Here is a 27,498-nt window from a genome sequence, read left to right as displayed (position 1 = left end):
AGAAATTGTGGGGGTGAGCTTGCGTCGGTTGCAGATGGGTATGTTTCCAAGCTGTAAATATCAACACCCTGTATTTTTGACTGGTAAGCTAGCTCTACAGTTTACCGGGGCTAGTTCTGAATCTAGGAGCAAAACGGAGCACAGCTGCCAGCTGTTGAGGTAGGTATATGCAGGTAGTAACGTTAGTGCTAAATAACTATTTGGCTGGTCGGCTCCATGACGCTGGGTAAGTATAGGGCTTGTGAGCCTGCTCACCAAAAGAACGAAGGGGAACCCCCTTGTCTAACAGATTAAGACATGTTCGTAGGTAGGCCTACCTAGAAAAAAGTAATCTTAACTTTGCTAGATTTTTAGCCACGGTACAAATGCTGAGGGCTCGGTGATAACCCTGTCTTACAAGAACTGCATCATTGCTAACATGTGCTGACGCTGTGACGTGTGCTGACGGTGTGACCTTATGCTAGAACTGAGGTCCCTTGGTGCACACAAGACACTTTTTGCCACAAAAACATTGTAACCTCTTAAACCCTGCAACGGAACGATATCTGATGGTTGCTCATGATCATGATAGCTGGTTGATAAATAACATGGCTCTGTTTGAAATGTTTATCTTGGGATGAATGTAAAATTGTTGCTTAATATTGTAATTTTGTAGATGGTGTTGTTCTTGTGGGTACCAAATCAATTTCACCAAGGTTCCGTTAAATATCAAAATAATTGTTAGGTTACTCTTTCTCTGGCAGTTGCTGCTGTCTGTAAAGTGTGTACAATAGCAAGGACATTTTGGCCCACAGCCCCAGAAACCTTCAGTTTGAATCCAGAGGACACATTCTAAACAAGTACTTTGGATCCTGGCCAAAACAAAGTACATCACTCTCCAGTTCAGATTCAACTACTCCAAATGACCTACCCGAGTCCTATGCCGTGAAAGCTTTATACTTTTAATGAAAAACCAAGTGTTCTCACTATTAAAGGAACAGTTTGATCCTTTAATGAGAGTCATTGGTAGACGCATCGGTTATGCACCCTGCACAATGGGGAAGGCTGGAAGACTTGAAGACTAATACGACTAAGACTACGAGGACCACGAAGACAATAATTGAATTGTATCACAAGTTAGTACCACCAGAGGGAAATAGTGAGCGTTTTTTAATAAAGTACTTCAATCTTCAATTAAATTGAGCGTAATCACATTTTACCTTTTAACTTTAGCGTACCTTAATGTTCTGAAATAGCCTACTAAACTTGTCTTTCTGAACAAACCACAGAATTTAAACAAAACTAGGCCTACATACTAAAGGCCATAAATCAGAATAGATAGCTTTTCCTATATAGCGCCATACTGAGCTCATGCATTCCTGCGCGTTGGAACGCGCCAGGGGCAGAGTGCTGAAGATGTAGTTGGATGTTGTGAGGAGAGCTTAGAAGAGTGAGCGGCGCAAGAGGGAAGTGTTGGAACTCAGTTAATGCCTTCAACCCGGCGCCCGTGCTGCCACAATGAAGAACAGCAGGACAGTGCATATCGGACAATCTAAATCAGAGAGTCAAGTCAGGTTCAATGAAAAAAATAGAAGAGAACTTCCATTTGAAGTAGCGTCTCTTTAAATTCTTCTGTTGATTTGTTGTATTGTTTGACAAGAACGGCTCCAAGATATATTTTTTAAATGTACCATTGTTAATCAAACACCAGAAGAGTGCGGCAGTGTGCGGATGAACAACCTTCTTTGTGGTTTCTCGATCGAATTTGTTCTAAAGCACGTTTATTTACTCAGGTTTATTTACTATTGTTTCCTCCAAAATGGATCCATTGTTCACTTCGACAGATGCGCCAAGTAACGGGACTAACGTCTCCGATTTTCAGAATCGAACAATATATTGGAACCAGTTTGTCCAACCCGTTTGGAGAATTGTCCTTTGGGCTATTGCCTATAGTTGCATAGTTATTGTGTCCGTGGTAGGGAACGTTATAGTTATATGGATAATTATGGCGCATAAACGAATGAGAACAGTGACCAACTATTTTTTGTTGAACCTTGCGTTCGCTGAAGCATCTATGTCAGCTTTTAATACCGTTATCAACTTCTCCTATGCCGTACACAACGAATGGTACTTCGGGCTGGTGTACTGCCGCTTTCACAACTTCTTTCCCATCGCCGCTGTCTTCGCCAGTATCTACTCAATGACTGCCATAGCGCTAGACAGGTAAGCATGGACAACTTTGCATGCCGCACAATCACATCAATCATTGTCAAACTATGTTGACACAACCCCGATACCTAGTCCAAAGTCAAGAAAACCGTTCAGTCTGTGATTCTGTCAAAACTAATGCACCAATTCATACATGAATCAACAATGAAACCAAACCATAATGTGATGTTATCTTTAAAACACTGTGGGTTAAGTGTAATTTAAAGTATGTTCAATTTTAGCATGACTCTGTGTGGCAAGGATAGTTAAGGGACTGTTAGGATTGTGTGTGTGTGTGTGTGTGTTCGGGCATTTTGAGGAATGTGAGTGTTCATTCGTACTTGTGTGTGTTTCACCAGCTGTTGCTTTGATGCTAACCTTTTTCCGAATGTTAGAAATGAAGTTGTCTAGATGTAGATGCTGCGAGAGGAGGCCTTCCTGCTTTCAGAACTGGAAATAGAGTTGAAATAGTGGAACTCAGAGTCTGTCACCCCCTGCGTATTTCCTATTCCCAAGTAGCAGAGGTATAACCTAGACCTTCTGCACTGTTTTCAAATGCAATTACCTCTGGTGCAGGAGATCTGGAGGAGCTGCCTGTACAGCCAGCACTTGACTCTACAGGCAGGCTGAAGAACAAAGAGAGATGAAGAGTGGGGGGAAGAATGGGAGAGAGAGAATAAATTTGAAAGAGGGAGAGAGAGTTACTCTAACTCTGACTATCAGCAGCTACCCAGTGGCTCATCCAGACACTAAAAGAGACCTTGCACATACTCATTTATCATTACCTGCACCCATCTAGTCTCACCCAGTGCTTAAGTGTACTTGTAGACACAAAACAAGGATCTGCCTTGTGTCTAAAGCAGTGAACCGGCTTAATGTTCAGTTTTCTGAAAATTGAATTCTGCTCCGCAGTAGCCAATATGTTGTAATACACAGTGGAGGTGGATGAGTGGAATAAGGTGTGCGTCTGGGCTAACCTGGTTAATTCCCACAAGTGGAAACACACAGCATCTTTTACTAGCGCTGCTGTTGTCACCTCGTCCCTGTGTCTGCTGTTCACGCTTGCAGCCACCAGCCCCAGCAAACTGGTTGCATGTCAGCCATGTCACCGCTTACACGCCCATGCTTGGCTACGCGGCTGTGCTGCAGTGGAGAGTTCTACTCCCCCTCCCACCTGTAATGTTGTAGTCCCCCTTATACGTCTTGCCACTCATTCCTCGAGGGGTGTCACCGCGATCCGTCCCCCTCATCCCATCGATAAGGCTGCCCTCTGTGCTGCCAGGCTCTGTCTCATAGCTCACACCCACAATCCAACTGAGCACGCAATCACGCACGCAATCAGATCAGATATTCATAAGGTAGCTCATCTCACACACATACAGACACACACACACTGCCCCCCCCCCCACACACACACACACAACATACATGCATACATCCCCATCCTACACACACAACGCCCCCTGACAGATGCGTTGCAATATGATTGATGCTCATATGGCCAGGTGAATCCTGGTTTGGTTTCTGTGTGCTGTGGAGGAGAGCCGGGTTTCGTGTGTCTCCTGGCTCACAAGTAAAGGAAACTGCTGACTGGAGGAGCGATGTCATGTCGGTACACCAGAATAGAAAACAGCCCCCTTTTTCCATCAATCAGTGTTAGCCTTGCATCCCCCCGCCTGGCACTCTCCAAGGCAGTTCCCTCCCGTCTGTTGATGGGAGGGGGATGCTGGGGGGGTTGTATGCAACATCCCGGAAAGAAACAACACCCCAGGAGAGACCACCATGTTCCCTCAACAGCTTCCCGACTAAGAGCCTTCAAACACAGGTGCAAATAAAATTTGCGGGAGGTGTCGAGGATAATAATGGTTCCAGTCACACTCACACACTCCCGAACCCACACACACACTCCCGCAGGCCTACTCCCCCACTACCTCTCTGTCCCACACGGACCACGCATTCCCACACGCCCACTCCCTCTGTCCTCCACACACACACCACACACTCCCAGACAACAGAAACCCCCTCCCTCTCGCTTACCCCCCCCCCCCCCCCCCCCCCCCCCCCATGTGTCTCCTTGGTTTCATTGGATTGCATCTAGTATTGCAGGAGCCCTGAAAATGCTTTTATTGGATTTACGTTACCCATTCATAAAAGGCACTTGTCAGAGGCAATTGTTTGTCTCTGACAGAGCACAACATGTCCCTCAGCCATGCGAGACCTAGATGTGAGGAGCACAGCTTATACAAGATTTGAAGAAAGCGAACGCCGCTAGATGTGTGGGTGAAAAGGGGAGGGGTTCCCCCTGCTCGGGGTTAAACTCAGATGAGGGTATCTTGAAGTATGAAATTCTGGGTGGCCAGTAGTGGTGTACAGTATAAAATGCAGGTTCTTCCATTCATCATACGTAAACAGTACGTTCTGATGTAGGATCAGTGGTCTGATTCCCCCACATCTCGGTGTTTGTCTCTCTTCTATTTTCTCCAGTCCGTCACTAGCGCTATTTGATGCGTGTGACCACAGTCAGTCGCGGAGACAGAGGGGTGGCCGGGGTGGCACTGGACCCCCTGATATCGGACTGGCCACCCCAGGTGCCACCCCAAACTGTAATTCACTATCCCTGGCAATTTGATGCTAATTGACATTTAATTTATCTTGTTAAAAGAAGCGTTTCTTTTAACATCGGGCCGTGCATTTTTTCAATCGAGGATATTTCCACAGTTCACCAGTCAGTCACAAAGCACTACGCCAGCATCTGATACAGCGCCACCGGCGGTAGACTGGAGCATCATATTAAAGTAATTGTTTTAAGGTTTAGCATTGGGGTTGAGGCTTCCTGAACAAAATGTTATGAAAGTTGAGTGTGCTGTGCAGATGTAGCCTGGTCCTACCAGACACACGTACATTTCATTTGTACAGAGAGTCTGGGCACTCCCCATTGAGAAGTGTTCCTTGAAGGCGGGTACTCTGTTGCTCAAACAATTTCACCGAGGACAGTTTTGAAAACCTGGGACAATGTAAAGTAGGATTTGCTATGAAGCTGTTGCTGAAAAGAGTTGCTTATGTTCATCACAACCGCAAGCTGTAGTATGATTTTGTTGCTAACAGTTATTAGCAATGCTAAGGTATCCTTTGTCTAGCATATGTAGAAGGGTTAGTGTGATGATTTAGTTTATTGGCAAGGGGGCTAACGTGTTATTTCATGTTCCTGACTTTCATTCGAAAAAATAACCTGTGTTGTCATGTAAAATCTACAATTCACGATGCATGTTTGTCAAGATCTTTGTCAGGTTATTTTTTATTTTATCTTTCAGCAAGATGGCTAACTGAAGCTGAGTTGAATCACGATAGTTTGGTTGCTAAGCTGTAACGTTATTCACCTAAGTCGATCCCGTTTGCTTCGACAACAGAAGTGGAAACAACTAACGTTATCATTTCGAATTATATCTCCTCAAGCTTTTGAAAACAGTCTTGTGTAGACACAATAGATTTATTTTCAAATTGTTATTTCCAGTCTCCACCTTTGATGTTTCAGTCAGTGCTGTTGGCCATGTTGCGTCTTTGCTCCGCAGCTTCACTCATTGAAAACCAACCAATCAGCATGCAGCTCATCTAAATATTCTTGAGCAAACCATAAAAGGAGAAAACGGCTTGTTTCATTATAGGGCTATTTCACAGGGTTGCATTAGGGTGCATAGAACTGTTCCCAGGCCATTTTGAGCCCAACCAATGTTACATACCCTATTCGGATACCTAAAGGAACAGTGTGAAATACCCTATAAAATCAGTCAATGACCCCTTTATATTATTTATATTATAAATAATTTACCGATGTTCGGTAGCGTTGCCACAACAGACCGAATGGCTTCACTCGCATCTTTCTCCGCCGCCATTACTGAACTACAACTCAAACTAGTATGTTTGTACTAGTATAACCACTAGGGAGTGGCTGAGAACGATGGCGTTGATGGTGTGCGCTAGTTTGAGTTGTAGTTCAGTAATGGCGGCTAACAAAAATGCGAGAGGAAGCCATTCGGTCCGATGTGGCAAAGCTGCCGAATATCCAAAAGTGAAAGCCGGAACAAGAACAGTCTTTGCTAAGTTTTGTTGGTGGCCATGATGTTGTGGCCCTCCTCCCCACGGGGTTCGAGAAAAGTTTGGTTTTCCAGCAACGGCAGCCAGCTCTGTTACAGTAGTGATGAAGGAGTTGGCTAAGGCAAATGCTAGCGATTGGTTATGGCAGACCAGAGTGACTCTGGGCAGATCCAATAGTTTTCAACTTCAACAGAGTACCTGCCTTCAAGGAAGTTAACGCTTGTCAATGGAGCGATCCCAGACCCTCTGTACCAATGAAATGTACCAGGGTCTGGTTAGGACCAGGCTACTTGCAGTAACGACTCAGCAGCAGACTATACTAACAGTATTTTGGAAAAAACTGGTTGTCCTGTGTTTTATTATGATAATAACCATGATCAACTAATTAAAGAAAAAATCACAAAATCATACACTGATCATGAAAATTCATTTTCATTCAAATATGAATATTGATTATGCATTCACTTCATAAATTATGAGGCACTGCTTTCCCCAACAAGAAAGTACGTAAGCTGCTTTTCTAAGTAAAAAGTACCGGTATTAGTATTGGCAATACTGGCCCTGTATTTACTTGGTATCCGATCGATACAACATTTTGCAGTATCGCACACCCCTAACAGTAAGAACAAAGGCTAAACCTAGCCTTAACTTACAATGCTCCATCCCCCTGCCCAACCCCCCTCCATGCCCCTCCGCCAACCACCAGGATGCCCGGCATCAGAACATTCCTGGCATTCCCGTGATTGACATACAGCAGGTTGATTGGCATCTTGGACCCTGCGAACACTGGGTAATGGTAAATACAACACAACCAACTAACAGCCTAACATATAACACACGTCTCTGTGTGGGTCGCTGCACAATTTTTGTAGTTTAACTGCTAAAATACCTCGACGAGATGCCTTATCAATCTATTAACGTTACTTAAAAGATTAACACTGCAGTCAGATAGCTACCCTTTTTGCTATTGTACAATGCCTGTTTGAAATATGTATTTCAGAGTAGGGCTAGCCATGATCTAGCAACTTAAAGAGGGTAGTTTATTGAAGATGAATAATGGGATATGTTTCTGATTGAGATTTGACTCATGTGGGTAATTGGATATGTAGGCCTACATGTTGTTTTTGCATAGGGGTTCTCTTCAAACATGAAAAGTAAGGGTGAGGTAGCAGACTTCTTCAAAAAGCTGAGCAAACAGGATCAGGTGCAAATAGACCCCAGCCCTTGCACCACTCCAAGACCTCAGAGCTGCTCCCTCCCCGGGGCTAGTCAGAGTCAATGTGGTCAGACTTCACAAGGACCCTGTCTACCAGCACCAGGTCAGAACATACTAGGCAGTCAGTCACATGCCATGTAGAGAAACAGTGTATTCATAGTAAATGTAGAATTGTATTAAAGTAACCCTAGTGGACCATACTAGGTCACTCTGAAGAACTAGGGCTTAAGTGAATTATAATTTCTACTTATGATCAGCAATCATATGAATAATTGACACTCCTTAGATGCCAGGCTAAGGTTACACACGTATTTTCAATCTTGGTCTCTGGACCCCCTGAAGTAGCCCTGGCCACCCCTTGGACAGCCCATATATGAAAGTCTGGTTCCGCTACTGGACCATAGGGAGCACTCGAAACACAGTTCTCTCCTTCCCCCTTGGTGATGAGAAGGAGAATGTCTAATTAGCTGGCTAAATCGAGTTATTACGTGAATTAAGCCATTGATTAGATCACTTAGTTCGACTTCATCTTTCATGTGGTCCTCTGTAGTACACTCAGAAGATACAATCCTGACAGAAAAATGCTTTACATTTACATTATGTGAATAATGACTTGTAAGACGATGTCTAAAGGTGGATTATAATAACGTTGAGAGCTTCCAATCTGGCACCCAAAACGAAAAAAGCCCAATTTCTTGGTGTTTCCTTTGTTAGAAATACGCTTTGAACGATGACTTCATTTTTCAAGGGCAGGGTCTAACAGAAAATAAACGATGATTGTGAAGAGAATCTTAATGTACGCATTATATTGTTTGAAACCCTTGGGTTTAGAACACAGTAATTACTTTCTTTCAACATTGGCTATCTGTGTGTGTGTGTGTATGTGTATGTGTGTGTGTCTGTTTTGATGTGCATGAGTGTGTTTGTTTCTGTGCGTGTATGTGAGAGATGGGCAACTGCATCTGTTTCCCGGTTGGAGCCGCCGGCCAACCACACTATGTCAAGTCTATGATTGCCATGGGCTGCTTTGTTGCAAAAATCAATAACCCTCCAGACCAGACATGAGTGACCGACCTCTCCTCCTGATGGTCCCCAGGTACATGGCCATCATCCACCCACTGCAGCCCCGGATGACCTCGACAGAGACCAGGGTGGTGGTGGTAGTGATCTGGGTTCTGGCCCTGCTCCTGGCCTTTCCCCAGTACTATTACTCCACCACAGATGAGCTGCCTGGAAGAGTTGTCTGCTACATCGACTGGCCCGAGTACACTGTCTTCGACTTCAAAAAGATGTGAGTGACTGTGTGCGTGTGGGACTGTGTGTGTTTGTTCGTGCGTGCGTGTTGTTGCTTTGTGTGCTTGCGTGCGCGTACATGGGTTTGTGTGTGAGTGTGAATGTGTGTTGGTTGAACTATTCTGAGTGTGTGCAAGTGTGTGTGCTCTATTCCCTAGTCCCATTAATAACCAATGCTGATAATGTGTTTCCATTCAAAAAAGAACGTGTAAAAGGATGTTCTTCTTTGTTTAATGAGTGGAGCCACTGAACAAGGGACCCATTCCTTTTATGTGTGTGTGGATCCGGGACAAATTCGTCAATTTTTCTAAACATCCAGACAAAAGAGACGAGAGGGATAGTTTTATAGTGTTTTGTATTGAACACAAGTTACACTGTACAGTTTAACCTCCCGTCTCCAGTGATGTTAGTCGGCCTGGCTTCATTCAGGATCAAGGATGAATGGCGCACGATGACAGATGTGACAGTGCTGTGTTGATGCTCAGGAGGGGACCCAGGTGTTGGGTGAAGCCCAGGGTGAAGATGAGAGGAAGAATCTGTTTCTCTCTTAATTTACCCTGGATACTGCTAAACATGGTTATTATACTAACTCTGCCTATTATTACTAACCCTGATTATTACTACTAACCCTTTTAATTAGTAACCCCAGTTATCTCTAACCCTGTTTACTATTCACCATGGTTATTGTGAACCCTGGTTAATATCAACACTGTTTATTAATACAAACTCTGTTTATTACTAGCCCTGGTCATCACTAACCCTGTTTAATATGAACCCTGGTTATTACTAACCCTGGTTATTACAAACATAGATTTTACTTAGTACTTTTAATAAAAATACGTTTAATTAAGTTCCTTGAGAAAGTCTAAAACTGGAGCCCCAGATGTCACATTCTCCACCATCTAATTATTATACTTCTTTGTCTAAGGAAACTATTGTACCTTGAAGTTTCCTTCAAGATGAATAAAGTGAGATCTGAATTGTATTAACTTCTTTGAACCATCCTTTAAAGTGGTACAGTTGGCTGTGAGGAATAAGGAAGTGGAAAATACATTCTGGTACCCTTAGACTAACTTCAACCCGACTGGGGATGTTAAATAATAGAACTCCATTATCCGGCCAGCAGTGTGATATAGATCAGGTGAGCATGTCTTACTGGAGGATAGCAAATTAATGAAATGCACTATAAATACAGTATATAAACAATAATGAAGAATGCAAATATGCTTGTATCTTGTTGGGTTCTGTGGGTCATAATGATGTTTTATGGAGCATGGTGTAATGTCCAGCCAACTATTAAGGGACCAATAAATGTGTGTTAAACAAAACAAAACTCACCTCTCTCTTTCTCTCTGTGTCTCTCTTTCTCTCTGTGTCTCTCTCTCGCTCTCGGTTTTACCTTCTAGTCCTTTCTCATTCTCCTCACACCTCCTCCGTCTCCTCCTCACACCCTTCTCTCAAGGCTTCTCACAGTTCTTTTCATAGAGCTGCATGACATCTGCATCGTCACTGCCGACGCGCTTCACCTCTGCTCTGCATAACCCCTCCCTCCATCCTCTGCTCTCCTTAACCTCTCTCTCCATACCTCTACCGCTGAAACAGATGCCACGGCTTACCATGTTGTGGTGCAGGCTGTGGACACATATCCGGAGTGATACCTTCACACCTGTTACTGGGGCTGTGTTTGCACTGAGAAGCTACAACTGTCTGTGCTGGTCCGTGTGACTGGGTGTCAGGGGTGTTTGTTGTGGTGTAAACCCACCACTGGACATACACGTACAACCCGGCCCTGTGCTAGACAGATCCCTGAGGCTATGCCCCCCCATCCCCGGGGGTTAGATAAACGAGGGATGAACCAGTTATTATTAGAGGACCCATTTCTTCTCACCTTGGAAAGTGTTTGCGACCCCTGCGCCCTTTAATGTCTTTGTTATTGTGTTGTTGCTACCTCCGCTGGTGGTGGACAGATAAACACAGATTGGAAGTCTGCTCGGAGCACCCTCAGTGATTCAGTTGATTATGCAGCCATTGTCTGAAGAAGCCATTGTCTTCTGGCTTGGCCCTGTGTTGGAATAATTTGCGATGAATAGTACTATGACAATTACCATGTCCATGTTGGAATGGCTGTGGAGCGTGTAGCTGTTTTAATGAACACATCACAGCTAAATGAGAGGAGGCGTCACATGGAGACCCTGCTGTAATTGACACATCTGATTGTGTGAGGCCCCTGTGCTCACCCCAATATCCCCTGGCCAGGCCCTATGCCCCCTGGTCCAGCCTCTCAGCAGGCAGAGATTGGGCCACAAGGCCACAGGGGAAGGGTATAAATAGGTCGAGGCCAGTTACCAAACCCTTGGATTCGTTAGCGGGCTGACAAACGCGTCTGTGTTGCATGGACCACACACATGCTCACATACACACACACAAAAATATCCACACACATTACACATTACACACATACAGGCACACACAAGGATGCACACGTGCACACACACATACACAAACACAGAAAACCACACAGGCACACGTAAAGAGAAGCCGAAATACGGTCAGGCCATTCCAACCCGGGTACACCTTGCTCTCTCCCTGTTCCCTCCCCTAAATGGGTCCCCTTAAAAGGCCTCTTTGATGTACGCCAGTGAGGCAGTGTGATTTGAGGTGTCAGGTTACCTTGTCTGCTACAGATACCTCTTCATACAGACACACGCACAGACACACACACAATTACACACACACACTTAAACACACACACACACAGACAGAGACAGTCAAACACAGACTTACACACACAGATACTCACACGTAGATGCACTGACGGTGGATCAAAGACATACAAATATTTAAGTATGGTCTTATGCATGTAAACACAGAGAATGTTGTCCAATGTTTTTGTAGCAGTGGCTCTATTAGACAAGCGGTGTATTGATGCTAGTCCTCTGACATTTAGGTGAACGTGTGTAACCTCCGGTTCCTCTAGTTCTCCATCCATCACCAGGATGGATTTTTTCGATCAGACCTACTGAAGTCCCTGGGAGGGAGTGGACTCAATTTGTATTCAGAGGGGATTTCTCAATGCTGCACTGATCACTGATTTTGAGACAATTCTTGAGACAGATACTAGGTTGAAATAACCGTGTGTGTGTGTGTGTTTGTGTGTCTGTAAATGAACCATAGGTGAATGTGTGTGCTTATGTCTGTCTGTGCATATGCGTTCGCTTTTCCAATAGAAATGTTCTCTGTTTGGGAGTGCACGAGTGCATTGCATGCTTTTTGTCTGTGAAATGACTGTGATAACCGCCTCAAAGCAGTTCCAGTTCTAGCCACGTTAACAAACCTTTCTGGGGAATCAGTGTTCTCTCTGTATGACAAAAGATCTAAGAACTGGAAAGTAAAGCCCCGCTTTCCTGCGGACACAAAGGAAAAATTAATCGTACTTTCTGCTTTTGGAAGGCTGTCACATTCTTATGTTGAAAAAGTTGTTTTTCATTTCGGAATTGCTCCACAAGCGATGCTGCTTTGCAAATTAATAAACGCTATCTGGGAAATAGGGAATAGAAATGTTTACCACCTTTTGTCCTGCAAACTCAACCATGCTTGTCCCCTTCTAGTGTTGTTTACCAACAACCAGTATTACGAGTGTGACAGGCAATTTCACACATTTGTGACACAACAACACTAGTAGAAGCCCCACCTTTCACCAGTAGCCTTTATCCTCTCAAGCAGATCTCATATCCGCCAGCTCTAATCACTCCTAACCAACTATGAACATTATTAAAATTGTATTTGTATTGTAAACAGACGCTTTCCACCATAAAACAGTAACACATACAGATTCAAAAGCAGAGATGGATATAATATTTAAAGGGTTTTAAGAAGATTCTGAAAGCCTCTCTTGTGCATACTAACGGTAATATCTTAACTCAGATGACATTTCATGGCAGCTACTGTACATTGAACTTTGAAAAGACTTTTCTTGTGATTTATTAAGAATAGCAGCCAGACACATTTCCTCCGATCCTCATTGCCTGCTAGATGGTGTGGTCTGTTTCAGTTGATCACGTGAGCCACTGTTCTGCGCACTGTCACATGAGCATCATCTCAGTGAATCATCAAGGAAGGGAGATGAGCTCAGCTGGGCAGCACGCAGCGAGATAAATGGATTGTCCTTTGGAGTTCATGAGCATCAAGGGGTCCTCCCGCAGCAAACACCACACACGCACACGCACATATACAAATACCACATACACACGTACACACACTTAGCACAGAAATCCACAGCAGGCTCAGGAGCTAGATCAGTGACTTGTATCCGTGTCTGATGACCCAGTAATTCACTTGTTTCATGCCGTCTTAATGCTGTCTTAATCCATTAATTCACATCACAAAGCTTTCATTTGCATGACAGTTGACAGTTTGAAAAACTTTCGGCCCTGTGAACTTTTCGGATTTAGGCACAATGAAATCTGATACCTGTGCGTTGGCACACAAGTTCTCATCAGTCACATACAGCAGGGGATGAGAGGAGGGCTTTAATCCTGCCCCACTTCCCCACCTACCATCTCTCTCCTTCCCCCCTCCTTCCCCGGGCACTCCGTTGTGTGTGATCCTGTCCATCCTCCCACCAGGTACCACGTGTGTGTGGTGATCTTGATCTACGTGCTGCCCCTGCTGGTGATGGGATGTGCCTACCTCGTGGTGGGCCTGACCCTGTGGGCCAGCGAGATCCCCGGAGACTCCTCCGACCGCTACAGGGAGCAGCTGATGGCCAAACGCAAGGTGAGTCTCGACATGTCTCCACACCCAGGAACCAGGTAGGACCAAGAAAGAAAGACACACACCCAGGAACCAGATAGGACTAGGGTACAATACTCCACACCCAGGAATCAGGTAGGACCAGGGAACATAGATCCACACCCAGGAACCAGGTAGGACCAGGGGAATAACACAGCTCCAGGGGAAGCAGTTATTGACTCAACATATTTACAATATGAGTTCCACCCGAGTCCGTTGTTGTGAAAATCATCGACAGGAGCAAGTGAAAATGAACAGGCTTACTCAGTTCAATTGATAAAATAGAGGTCCATTGCTGCTTATACTTGTATCCTTCTGGTATCAAACACCAAGTCACCCATAACTGAAAGATAAAAGTGTGTGGGTTTCTTACATCTTCTTCTCATTAAATAATCAGTACATAAACCTGAGATAAAAAAACCCTTCTGTCTGTCTGCCCTTTCATCTTAGCCACTTCTGCTCCCCTCGGCTTTCTCCCCATCTTTCTTTTCCCTCTCCTCTATCTCGTTTGACATGGTTTCCTCTTCCATCGTTCAGGGTTTGTGTGTGTCGTTTACTCCTTTCTTTATGTGTGCTTTTTTTCCAGGTGGTGAAGATGATGATGGTGTGTGTGGTGTGGTGTTTTCCAGATGGTGGTGAAGATGATGATTGTGGTGGTGTGTGTGGTGTTTTCCAGGTGGTGAAGATGATGATCGTGGTGGTGTGTACGTTCGCTGTCTGCTGGCTGCCCTTCCATGTGTACTTCCTGCTCCATCAGTTCTTCCCCCAGCTGTTTGAGGAGACCTTCATCCAGCAGGTGTACCTGGCCATCATGTGGCTGGCCATGAGCTCCACCATGTACAATCCCATCATCTACTGCTGCCTCAATGACAGGTGATGCACACACACACACCAATATGCACAGGCACACACAGGCATGTGCACACACCCACCACACGCACTCACATAGGGTGGGCTTTTACTTGGTTCAGGCAGGAGGACTCAGTGTAGTATTGACTTGATACTTTATTTCACACTGTACAACACATGATTGTTATACTTGAATTTGCCATAATGGTTCTGCTCGCCGCGGCTGCCTGCCACACCCAACGGAGACACCGTCTCGACCTCCGAGCAGAGAGCAGCGACGCATTCCCCCTCCGACAGGAAACACAGAACCAAGGGTTGGGGCCCGGGGAGGCGGAGGCAGCAGATTAAACAGAGCATCCTGTGTTGCACTAAACAATGCAGAGTGCATGATATCCTGATTAAAAAGCCCGCCCTGCGAAGAGGGTGTGCCCCGACTGTGTGATATGATGAGTTGCTAGTGACGCGCTGTTTCTCCCGTCCCCTGCATGAACCAGCTCTGCTTGTTTTTGTAAGCAAATAAATTAACCTCAATTGATAAGCAGAGCTTTTTATGTACATATGCTCATAGTAACAAATAACATACAAGGAGTGTGACTTATTTGACTCCTTTTGTGACTTCAAAAGGATTGTGGCTTAGCAAATAAATAAACAAAAGTCAAAAATGGTTGGGCCTATCACCACAAAACCACCACATAAGTTCCGGAAACATACCCTGAAGTGTCTTTTGAATTGCCTCTGGGTGTGACAAATGCGGAATAAACTGAGAGCCTCGGCCTGACAAGAGATAATTAGGCACTCCACGGTGTGTGAATTTTCTTGCTGAGGATTCGTGCTACTGACTCAGATGTGGCTTTGCGTAGAGCCAAGAGTTCTACCCACTTGGTGTAGGATTGAGGCCTGCCGCACAGACATCTCCGCCTGGATGACCGAGCACCACCTCCAGCTGAACCTCGCCAAAACAGAACTTCTCATCATCCTGGCTAAACCCTCCATCTCCCACGACCTCTCAATCACCCTGGGATCTGCGATGGTGACCCCTTCATCCTCTGCCAGGAACCTTGGGGTTACCATGGATGACGAGCTCTCCCTCACGGCCCACATTGATGCAGTCTACCGGTCGTGTAGATTCACCCTCTACAACATCCGGATGATCAGGAGATACCTGTCTGAGCACTCCACCCAGCTGCTAGTCCAAGCACTTGTACTTTTCAAGTTGGACTACTGCAACTCGCAGCTCGCTGGTCTCCCAGCATGCGCAACCCGCCCTCTTCAGAGGATTCAGAACGCAGTGGCCCGTCTGGTGTACAATCTATCCAGACGCTCCCTTGTTACCCCGCTCCTCATCTCTCTCCACTGGCTACCCATCGCGGCCCGCATCAGATTCAAGACACTGGTACTGACCTTCGGAACAGTGAACGGGACTGCACCCGACTACATCAAGTCTCTCCTGCAGCCTTACACCCCCACCCGCCGCCTACGGTCTTCTTCAGACAACCGCCTGGTGGTCCCACCGCTCAAGACCGCCCGGTCTCAACACAAGCTCTTCTCCTGTCTGGCCCCCCAGTGGTGGAATCAACTCCCCACCTCCATCAGAGACACTGACTGTCTCTCCACCTTCAAGATAAGGCTCAAGACGCACTTGTTCCGGGAGTACAACGGTATTTAGGAATGGTTTACTTGACCCGATGTTCGTTTCCTCAAGGATCACAATGACTCTTGCTTAGAGACTTGTTGCTCTTGTGGTTAGTGGTAACTGAGTTACATTTTTGTACTCGCTGTGATATATTGTTTTTATTGTTGCTTGTTTTTCCACCGGTACACTTGCACTTATAGCGGTCAATGTTGTTTAATTGTAACTTGTTTAACTACTTGCTCTTATGGTCCTTCCCTTTGGCACTCATTTTGGTTCTTCACAATATGTGTTTCATGTTTTGGCACTTGCAATGTTTTGGGATTTGTTATTATCAGTGACCTATGTACTTTGTAAAGCTCTCTCTTGGAAGTCGCTTTGGATAAAAGCGTCTGCTAAATGAATAAATGTTAATGTAAATGTAGTAATCAACAAATACTAACATGTAGACGTTCTGGGTGGAACTTCCAGGGAGAGGACCAGATCAACTCCAAGCGTTTTCCAGGGTGGGTGTACAATTGTCTGTTGTAGTTTTCCCTCCAGCCAACTTGTGCTTCTGACATACCTGGCAGTTCTTGATGAAATTCCTGACATCCAAGTTCATTTTTGGCCAGTACACCAGAGCTTGCAACCATTTATATGTTTTGAACCATCCATTATCTGCCAAGGGATCTTAATGGAAAAGGTGACGCAAATGTTGTTGTATTTCCAATTTTTCTGCTGCTTTTAATGTTTTTTATATACCTCTGTACGGTGTCCTTGAGTGCCGAGCAAGGCGCCTTGGAAAATAAAATGTATTATTATTATTATTATTATTAATTGAAGACTAGGATAGTTGGAATCTAAACCTGATACAGTGTCCTATGTGGTAGCATCACAACTCTATATACTATATCTTCACGTACCAAGATGCCACGTTCAGTTGCCAAACTTTTTGTTTCCCCCCTCCTGTCCAAGATTGACTGGTATAACGCTTGCACCTAGTGATCGTTCTACTGGAACTTCCATATAATCTCATCCGAAAGGGGAAACCCAGATTTGGGGGATTCACGACAATTTACCCAAACAGAAACACAGATTGAGGGCCCTTTGTACCATCTACAAAAGCCCTTGAAAGTGCATCACCACGTGAAAGATAAACCCCTGCTATCTTAAAGGCCAACAGACTAGTCCAGTGCTTGGTTTGGTGGTCTTGAACACCCTCACAAGTGAGGAATGGTCTGTGACCACAATTCAGTGTTGTCCTTCTAGATAGTATATCCACCTTTCTAGTACCAAAACAACAGCAAGACATTCCTGCTCAGTTGTGGAATAGTCCCGTTCTGCGCTATTCAGAGTTCGACCAGCAAATGCGAGGACCTCTTCAGTTCCAACTTCAATCTGTTGTACAAAGATTGCACACAACCCAACATCCTTAGCATCAGTGCAAACAATAACAGGCAGTCAGAATTTGGGTGATTCGAGATTGGGGATATAGTCAGGTGTCGTTTCAGTATTTCAAAGGACGTCTGGCATTCATTTGCTCCCTTTCTTTTCAGTGCAAACAGTGGTTCTGCCACCAGTGAGAAGTTTGGGATACATCTATGATACCAACCAGCCATCCCAAAAAATAGTTGTAGGGCCTTGAGAGTGGTTGGCCCAGGGAAGTCTTTAGTTTTATCCAGATCAACACTGATGCCTTCTGAAGAGACAATATGGCCAAGAAACTTCAATAAGTTTTTGCAGAGGTTCCTCTTCTTCATGTTTACACGAGTCCAGCTATTCTTAGATTGTCCAACACTGTCTGAACATCTTGGAAGTGATATTCCACCTAAGAAGCCACCTAAGAGGATGAAGAAGGTTCTATGATGTTGTGGGTCCACACGGTATTAAAAAGTTCCTTCACTATGGCTTGCTTTGTTGAGGACAAACGATATGGCTTTTGCTTTATCGGCATTTCTTGGGTCAAAAATATTTTGTGCTTTAGGATTCCAGTGTTCCCCAGACTTACTGTGCAAAATGTGTCCAAACTTTTGACTGGTACTGTACATCAGAGATTCCTTGCAGTTGTACTAGAACTTCTAGTAGTTTAGTACCTTGATAACCAGGGGCAATGTTGTGAGCTAAAGAACCATTTAATCCAGTACCTTGGCTGATTGGATCCATGTTTTCCATTTTCAGAGGAAGCAGCATATCTTGACGAGACTCCTTTGTCCTGTCTCTTAGCAGACGTTTTGGTAGTATCACAAGCACGTTTTTTCAGTCCTCCATCTTACTTGTTAAGGTTATCATTATTTTGAAATGCTTTAGAGTCCCATCTGGGGTGCCATTATTTTATGTAGCAGTTTTGGCTTAACATGGGCATGGCTTATCACAAATCAGATTCTAAATCCTATATGGTGTTTGTCCAATCATCACAAAACTCACAGGTTATGTCCAAATGAGTATTTAAAACAAAACTTGAAAGTTTCATTCAAATTGACGAAATCCAAAGACATTGGGTGTGGCAGAACACAAATCAGACTATGAAACAGAAACAGTTTGTCCAATCATTACCAAACTCCCAAACCAAGTGTGTAAAACTATTTTGAAATCACTTAATAGGTGGTGCACCCAGTTGACCTAATTCAGCCATAAATTGGTGACAGACCGTCCAATCATCACAAATTTTGTGGATATTTATATTAGACTAAGTGTGAAAAGATATCTTAAAAATGGCAAATGGGGTACCACAAATCAATTTCCTTATGGGTTTACAATACAGTTTTTTTTCTTGAGTTTTTGAATTTAAACTGGGCCTTGTTTTTCTGGGGCTTTTTTTAAACTGGGCCTCTGTCGTGTTTGGCCTTGCTTGCTTACGTTAAATAAGTGCATATATTTGTTTGTGGAATTTGTTTTCTTCTTTTACTCTGCGTGTAGTTTATAGTAACTTATATAATAATAAATCATTACTTTACATTAGTGTGTTCTCAATGTAACATTTATAGAGTGATGAAAGGATATACAGTATGTCATAATCATTAGATGGAGGTTGTGGTTGTGTAAAATAAGCTCGTAATGACAAAACCTAATCTTTGAAAATTGCTTTATTGTAAATAGCCCAACATATGTGCGATTTCTGATGAACTGCACCCACAATCGAGAGATTAATTTAGTCACACTGAACAAAATGGAGACTAGTGTTGACTGGTAATGCATGACGGTAATAATGAAACTTTTTCCAGTAGAAATCTGGACTAGATTAGTTTACCAAACAGACTACACAGACTCTTCAAAGCACAGTTTTAGATTTGCTAAACAGTTTCAAATTGTGAAAATGCAAAAAAGAGTTGTGCTGGCTAGAACCTCGGAATCGCCTCTTGCAACTATCTTTTTGATATAGTTAAACATTAAACAGATGATCACTGTTTTGGTTTTATCAATGTCTCTCAGAGCTTCCTCCTGTCAGCTAGCGGTCGCTGCTGTATCCTGTTAGCTAGCTGTCCCTGCCCCCACCTGTCAGCTACCTGTCCCTGTTTCCTCCTGTTATCTAGTTGTTTCTTTATCTGAGAAGTGGCTAAGCACATAAGCTAATGCTTATCCTCTTTAGTCTGCCTCCAATTCTAGTACAACAAGAACAAACACACACATAGCAAATAGCACAGAAAAGGCACGGTCAAGCTACTTTAGTCAATAAATATTCCACCTTCCTCTTCCAAGCTCTATACAAAAATATGAACATTCAGAATCCAATTGGCCTTTCCCTGGGATTTGCCAACAAACTTTCTTTTCCTCACTTTCTTTTTCTCTGCCCTTTTATCCTGTTCCCTTTGGCGCCCCGACTTCCTCCACCGTTTCCTGTCTGAACGTGGCCGGTATTCCATACTGGACAGGTTCCGCGCTGGCTTCAAGCAGGCGTTCCGCTGCTGTCCATGCGTACCCGACGCATCCTACGAGGGCCTGGAGCTCAAGTCCACCCGCTACCTTCAGACCCAGACCAGCATGTACAAGGCCAGCCGCATGGAGACCACCATCTCCACTGTGCACCAGGGGGCCAACGAACCAGAGCCCCTACGGCTAGGGGTAGCAAAACGGGGGGGTATGGGTGGGGGAGGAGGTGGCGGAGGTGGCGGAGGCAGGGGAACAGGAGGGGTGGGTTTGCCCGCCCGTCGCTCCTCCATGGACCTCACCTCCAATGGCTCGTCATCTCGGAGCATCTCCAAAACTGTGTCAGAGACCTCCAGCTTCTACTCCAGCAACAACCTGCCAGAGTAGAGCCGGCTCCTATCTCCCCGACCCACATGGACAACGCATGAGCGAGTGTGAGTGCTTGCATGTGTGTATGTGTGTGAATACATCCCTGTCAGTCTGTTTCCGTAGACGGTGGCCGCGGTGCCCTAACCCTATTAAGGAGTAGGAGAGAGAAAAGCTTGGATGTTGGATGTTTCCCAAATATGGATCCAAGCTGAGCGTGTTTGATAGGGTTAAGCTCTGTACTGTGACAAAGCTGGTTTCCCTTCCATCCTTCAGATAACACAATCAGACCTCAGCCTGAGCACCTCATCCCAGCGAGCCTGGATGCACCAGGCTTTGGTGGAGAACTTTTATAGCTTTTCCTCACCTCCCTCCTGCAACATACAGTGTCACTTCGCACGCACGCCCTACACACACTGCACATGGAGTTCACAAGCTCCATTTTTATAACCAGAGTGTAACTGTCTCAAATTGCTGCTGGCGTGCTGTGAATAGTCTCCAGACTTACAGGGCGTTTCTCAGAGTCGCCCCGGACAAGTCCGCCCTGCCGCCACAACGGTGGCAGCCTGGGGGGCGAAACAAGTGATCCATGAGACGTTGCCATCTGGGTTAGGGTCTGGGGGCATCTGGCGAAGGACGTCTGTTTTACACCAGCGGAGCAGCCAAGATATGCGCTGAACCTCTGAACTTGACAGGATGTGATGTGAGAGGTGTGAGGGCTGTCATCAAAGCCTTTTCTACGGGTTTCTTGTCTGACAGCGTCCTGTAGGGCTGTCATGGCCAGGGTCATACAGGCTGAGGTGTGGACCATGTAGCGTTAGGGCTACTGTACTTCTGTAATATATTATCTGTGAAGAGATTTAGTGGGTATGCACACACATACACACACACATACGCACACGTACGCACACGTTGTTCAAAAGGAAAGCCAGGCTAGCTGTTATTCCACTCCCTCCACCCTCACCCTCCCCTTCGTCACAGGTCTGTTTGTAGTTTGAGGGAAGCGAAAGTGTGGGTTGGTCGGGGCATGGGGGCAGGGGGAAAGAACACCTGTTGTTTCACGTCATTATGCCTGCCTCCGAGTGTCAGCGCTCTATTCTTACTGAGGAGCTCCGAACCAGGAGGAGGAGGGGGAGGAATGCTTCTGCTATGCTGGCCGTGCTGCTGTCAACCAGCATAGCTGTCTGTGTGCACAGAGATGAACAGAGACTTTCTCACCCCTAAGGTTTACATTCTATAAACATACTGGATGATGCATGCAGATTTTCTCTTTTTGTGCATATTTGGATTTCCCAGGGAGACAGGGAGATCAAGACGGTGTTTATGTGTGTGTGTGTGTGTGTGTGTGTGTATGTGTGTGTTTGTGTGGCCAGGGTTTGGCTTCCTGTCACAAACTTCCACACGCCAGACCACATAAGAACGGCGTGTTTATAACACGCTCTGACAGACGCACATGCAGTCGGGCCAAAGACTTCAGATGAAGGGCTGCAGTTTGGACACATAGCGGTACAGACACTGAACAGATGACACAGCATAATACGGACAAAGGTAAAACAAGCAGTTGAATGTAGAGTGTTTTTGAATTTCAGCTGCTAGGGTCAAGTGAAGCTTTTGTATTAGAGATACAGCTGAACGTGTAACACCCCGCCCCGCCCCCCCCTCTTTGTAAAGACCTCGCCATTAGCCGCATGGCAGGATAAGAGGGTTCTCCATTGGAGAGCTGTTCGTTTGGAGTGATGGAGACAAAAGACCATGTTGTTGCTAAGAGCCGGCGCCAGTCATCCTAGGCTGCCTACCCAACAGAGTGAATGGTCTCATCAGCACCATCTCTCTCCAATCACACTAATTTCCTAGAGGAGGAGACTGGAGCCACAGGAACAGCTGCACACACGACACACACTCGTGGACACACTCATTGGCACATGAGCACACGGCATGCGTCAGAACTCTAAAAAGACACAGAGCACACAGCATTTTGTGGAAAGGGGATTTTGTGTGTCAATGAGTGATGTGCTCAAGAGACCATGTTTAAATAAGAGGAATGTGCAGCAGGCGTGTGTGTGGGAGAGAGACAGAGAGAGAAAAGAGTGGGTGGAGAGGGAAAGAGACTGAGGGAGAGAATGAGCGTTTGAGAGAAAAAGAGTGTGTGTGTGAGAAAGAGAAAACAAGAGAAAGTGTGTGTGTTCCTGTGTTCCGACCAATAACAGGACTACACATGCGTGTACGTGGACTCAAAGGACCCAGGCTAGCGGACCCACCATGAGAGTATGTGTATGTGCCTCCACCATGAGAGGGACTTAACTGCTTGTGACATGGCAGACTGCTGCTATGGGGCTCCACCTGCTCTGCTGGAGGACCAGTCAGACACAGCTTTACTGCAGAGTATCTGCCGGTGGACCAGTCAGACACAGCCTCACTGCAAAGTCTCTGTACACACACAGGTCACAGTTGGCCTCCGCTCCTCAGCAGATCCACTGGGGATGTGTGGGAACTGGTGTTCCCTTTCAGACTTTCTTTTACCATTTAAATATAATTGCATTGCATATGAATGCAAATATATGATATGTTGTTCTTTTTAATCTTCTGTATATTTGTTTTTGAATTTTAAAAACCAAATTGATATGACAACATTAGCTAAATTGCAGTTTGAGTATCCTTTTTTTTCTTTGTTTTGTTTTTGAACTTCACAGTCACTGAAAGTGGAAAAATCTGCAACATAAAGAGTTAAACAAAGAATTGTACAATATTCCTCTGCAACTATGACTTTACTGCTTCTAGCTTGTTGATGTTTGACTGCTTCTGCTTCTTATGTTTAGACATCCCACCCCAGGATGTATCTCTGAGGGTGTGTTGAGCAATGCGTGCCTGTTCCCTGCCTTCTCCCTAGAGTGTTGTATTGTCCTACTGTGCGCTTATGGAAATATATTATATATTAATTAGTCCCTGTTGAGAGTTATTTAACATAGGTAGGACAAGTGCAAATTGCAGATTGTCTCTCATCAAACCAAGTTTGAAAAATAATTGACTATAAACCAGAAAAAAATAATTGACTATATCTTGATCGTTGATGTTAGTATATTTTTTTGTGACATCATAAATGTTGTGCTCTATTTGATTGACATAAGTTGTTTATGGGATCTGTTTCGCTGTAAACTCTGTTATCTGTTGTTTTGGAGTTCTGTGTTCTGTTGTATTCTGGTTATTAATGTCTGTTCAGTCATCATGTCATTTTCATTCTCATCACAAACCAAGTTATAGTGATTATGTGTTCTACTTCCAATTTCAGACAGAGCTGGCCAGGTGCCATTCAGACATCCATTAAAGGGTTTGACACTGACGCCAGACCAGATAGTGCCTTTTAGCTGAATTACATTGTTGATTGATTGATTAAAAAGACAAGCATTCATGCTTGTAATGCCATAGATAGCTACATCTCTCCCTCATGGCAAAGCCCTACCCTTGGACTGAAGCTCTACTACTCTAGTCTACTCTAGTTCAAGTTGGACTGTATCTTGTTTGTCATGGAATGAAAGAGAGTGAATAGTAAAAGCAGTCTGTTAAAGCAGTCGCTAGTTCTGTTAGCATGTCAGATGTCACAGAGCTGTCCACAAAATGTTGGTTTGCCAACCTGGATCAGCCCCATCGGGAGAGAGTTAAAACACCTGAGAAAGTTAAAACACCTAGCACTAATCTTGTGAGACAGCTGGATTACTAGACCAGGCAATAATCCATTTTCCCAAGTTCCAACTATGTGTCCAAACCATAGTGTTTTGGACCAATCAGCATCCCATGAAGAACTACTGGCTACTAGTTTGTGATAAATGGTGATAGATGGTTCATCCAATCACCTGCCAAGTATTTTTTTAGTGCTTGCCTTTTTCCAAACCGTTTCCAATGAGGCCTTCCCATGTTATGTGTAACACACCATCTGGCAAATCCGGTTAACCTGGCCGGCCCCAGTGAGAGAGTGGAAAGACCAGGGGCCTCAATGTTGCATACAGACCAAAGGCATACACTGCTTTCTAAGAAAACTTTGGGATTTATGAAAAACAAACTTGATGGGAGTATGTGCAGTCTTCCACAAACACCTTGACCCATGCATACACACATTAACTGAAGAAACTGCGACTCCATTGGCAGAAGGATGAAACTCGAGAAACGCTTTGAATCATTTGAATCATTATCCTATCATTATGTCTCCCTCATCCAATAAGAAGATGGTCCGCCACATTGGGAAACCCTGCAGTTGTACCACTCCCGAGTTCACCCTGTTGTTTGTCAATCACTGTGCTGTTGCTACATGTTTGCCTTCCATCTGTTTTGACACCAGTTTTTTATGATTCATTATTTTGGTTACAGTTCATTTCCAGGAGAAGAGGTCTAGGTTATTGGTGAGAACTACCCATGGGTATACATATTGTACTTCTGTTTGTTTATTTCATTTGGTACCAATATCCCCCTTTTCTCCAGCCATATATTGTATATGATAAACACTTATCATTTTCATTCGCTGTCTTGTCATCCATTCACACTGGTTCGTCAACCATCGTTCTGGTTAATTTCATGTTATGTTTCCCCAAATCGCTTACACCAGTGGTCTCCAAACCTGTTCCTCAGCACCCACTGTCCTGCATGTTTTAGATGTTTCCCTGCTCTAACACATCTGATTCAAACGAATAGGTCCATTCATGTTTTAAATGTTTCCCTTCATTTGAATCAGGTGTGTTGGGTCAGGGAAACATCTAAAACACACATGACAGTGGGCCCTGAGGAACAGGTTTGGAGACCACTGCCCTAGACCACACTGCCCAGGGTGCTTAACAAAGGTGAAAAGGACAAATTACGTTTAAAATATGTTTTTGGTGCCTCAGTCGGGCTGAAAGGAATGCACATAGATTGTTATCATAGTCCAGTCATTGTCAATTGTCATAAAATTAATTACCACACCGGACGGTTTCTGTTGTGCCGTCATTGTGGTTATGCAGTCAGTGATTAATATTAATTTGGGGCTTTTAACTGCACGTTAAAAGGGTGGGACAAGATGCTTTCCCATGTGTGCCAAATTTCGAGTTGATTGTAATTTGCAAAGGAAGACCGAAGTGGGATGTACGTGTGCCATTTGTAAATCCAAATATTTTTGTGCATTAGCACTTTGTGTTTCGTCCAGATGCGAACTTTTGACATTAATCCTCTGCAGTTTTTACAAATGAGGCATTTGGACGGTATAACTAACACTTGAGCGGTGGAGAAGTAGTGAGGTCTTACAGACAGAGACAGTCTATAAATGGAAGGTGGCTTCATTGCTCAAAAACCTTTGGTGCGTCACATCTGTCCACGCGCCGCTGTGGTGATGGATGCATTAGCGGACAAGCAGCGATAAGATCAGAATGTTAATTGAGAGGCGACACAAACTAATAATGACAGTATGAATAGATTGAAGAAGAGGGGGTAGGGGGGTGATTGATAGAGAGAGGTAAATAGTAAGAGGGGATCAGCTACTGAGCTGCTGAGACTGATTGTGACAGCGATCGACACCTTTCTCCCAGAAAAGCCTTGTGGATTGGCAGCTCATGTCAGTGCATCCTGAGTCCCTCATTCTCACATCAAAACCCCCCTCCAAAGGAGGCTTCGCCACTCAGAGAAAAAGGCGGCCGTGTGGAGGAACGGAAGCGGAGAGAATTGAATGGAGACAGGCAAAAAGGCAGCTTGGCGGCACATTAAAAGGCATTGCGTCTATATCCTCTCAGCGTCGCTCTAGAACCAGAGCGTGTGAGTGAAGTAGCTCGGGTTAGAAAGCCCTGATTGGAGTTGCTGTGAGAGGCAGAGACAGGTGGTGGATAGCAGAAGGGGATCTTTGGAAGCATCTCTAGCGAGGCTGTGGAGGAGACTACTTCGCTATGCCACTGCGGCTGGCAGCTCTGCGTTAGCCTGCACACAATCACAGCTCATTATCATACATTTTCATACAACCACACAAAGGATGTGGGTATTCTCAGATACCTGTGTGTCTTTCCATTTGTTTGCAATGGTAGACCTCAGTAGAGGTCCAGAACTCTTCACCTGTTCATCTCTGTCCTACGTTATTGCGCTTCACCTCAGATTGTGAAAACTGTATTGTAACACCAGTGAATAAAAATCCTTTCAATGGTAACTGAAGTGTCGGTCCTGCTTTTAAGTTTGAGTGAAAGTCAAGCATGTCACATTACTAGCATCCCTGTTATTTAGAATTCCTTCAGGCCCTCTAGATCCTCTCAAGGCATCTTACTAATGTGCTATCAGCACCGGAATGTCAAACCGTGCCGAACCTCCGTCTACCTGACACCCTGAGACACCCTATCCTAAGCAGAGACAGCTGGCCGTGTGCGTGTGTGCCCAGGGTATGATGGGCATGGTTCTGCCCACCACTGGGAAGCACAATAACAAGATTTCAGTGGGACCTCCTGGTGTTGTATGGACTCGTGGGTAGGAGAATGCCCGAGGAGAGCGTGGCCCAATCCCAATGTCCCCCTTAAACTCTAAACCTTCACAGACTTACTTGACACATGTCACATGGTAACTGGTTGAATGCAAGAGACTGAAATTACTCAAAACGCTATTAATAGGAATGAAACAGCACTTTGTTGAATTATTGGGAAAATAGTCAGGTTGTTGGATCAAATCTGATGAAAGCATATTTGGAATGTATCATCAAAGGACTACACATAGTTCTGGCTAAATTAACCATCAGTGAGCTTTGTGTATGAACTTAAATGTCAACTTGTATTTCTAACCATGTTTATGTCTGGGTTGATTGCACCTTACATGCTTGTTTGTTTACCGTTCTTCTTTCTTGTCTTATCAGGCGGATTTGCCAGGATTTTTCTATCGCTTCCGGGCTTCCACTGTTAACCCTGGTGTTTCACGTCACAACGCTGTGAATAGTAGGCAATTTCCCTAGGCAAAGTCTGCAAAAATGCGGACTTACAAAAAAGGTGCATAAAGCCAAATGGCTCAAAATGGCTATGATAGAGTTGCCAAAACGTGACGATTTGACAGTGTGACAGCCCTAAGCCCTCACAGACTTAGTGAGAACGCATCTCAAAGTCCATGAGTCTGTGAGGGTGGACATTGGGATTGGGCCCATGTCTCAGTCCCAGGTCCCAGGTACATGGTCGCCTTTCGCAGGGGTCCTTGAGACCAGTGGCACCGCCAAGGTACAATTGCTGGCCCCCCCTCCAAAGTCACATAT

The 27,498-nt window shown here is 44.8% G+C and overlaps 1 protein-coding gene across 1 annotated transcript; it reads left to right on the top strand.

The window, feature by feature from the left end:
• Positions 1 to 1,420: 1,420 nt before the first annotated feature.
• On the top strand, positions 1,421 to 22,394 carry tacr1a (tachykinin receptor 1a). The gene is made up of 6 exons (XM_047015496.1): positions 1,421 to 2,202; positions 8,592 to 8,786; positions 13,414 to 13,564; positions 14,256 to 14,452; positions 19,910 to 20,115; positions 20,164 to 22,394. The coding sequence occupies exons 1-6, from the start codon at positions 1,799 to 1,801 to the stop codon at positions 20,289 to 20,291; spliced, it is 1,281 nt and encodes a 426-aa protein (XP_046871452.1). The 5' UTR covers positions 1,421 to 1,798; the 3' UTR covers positions 20,292 to 22,394.
• Positions 22,395 to 27,498: the final 5,104 nt, after the last annotated feature.

Source organism: Hypomesus transpacificus, unplaced genomic scaffold (assembly GCF_021917145.1).
Source record: "Hypomesus transpacificus isolate Combined female unplaced genomic scaffold, fHypTra1 scaffold_30, whole genome shotgun sequence".
NCBI classification, from domain to species: Eukaryota; Metazoa; Chordata; class Actinopteri; order Osmeriformes; family Osmeridae; genus Hypomesus; species Hypomesus transpacificus.
Note: the sequence above shows the minus strand (reverse complement) of the source record. Positions and strands in the feature narration are given on the sequence as shown.

Excerpts from the sequence above, each read along its gene's own strand:
- tacr1a (XM_047015496.1), top strand. The coding sequence starts at position 1,799 with ATGGATCCATTGTTCACTTCGACAGATGCGCCAAGTAACGGGACTAAC. Across the intron at positions 13,565-14,255 it reads AGCTGATGGCCAAACGCAAG|GTGGTGAAGATGATGATCGT; the intron begins GTGAGTCTCGAC and ends GGTGTTTTCCAG. Across the intron at positions 14,453-19,909 it reads TACTGCTGCCTCAATGACAG|GTTCCGCGCTGGCTTCAAGC; the intron begins GTGATGCACACA and ends CATACTGGACAG.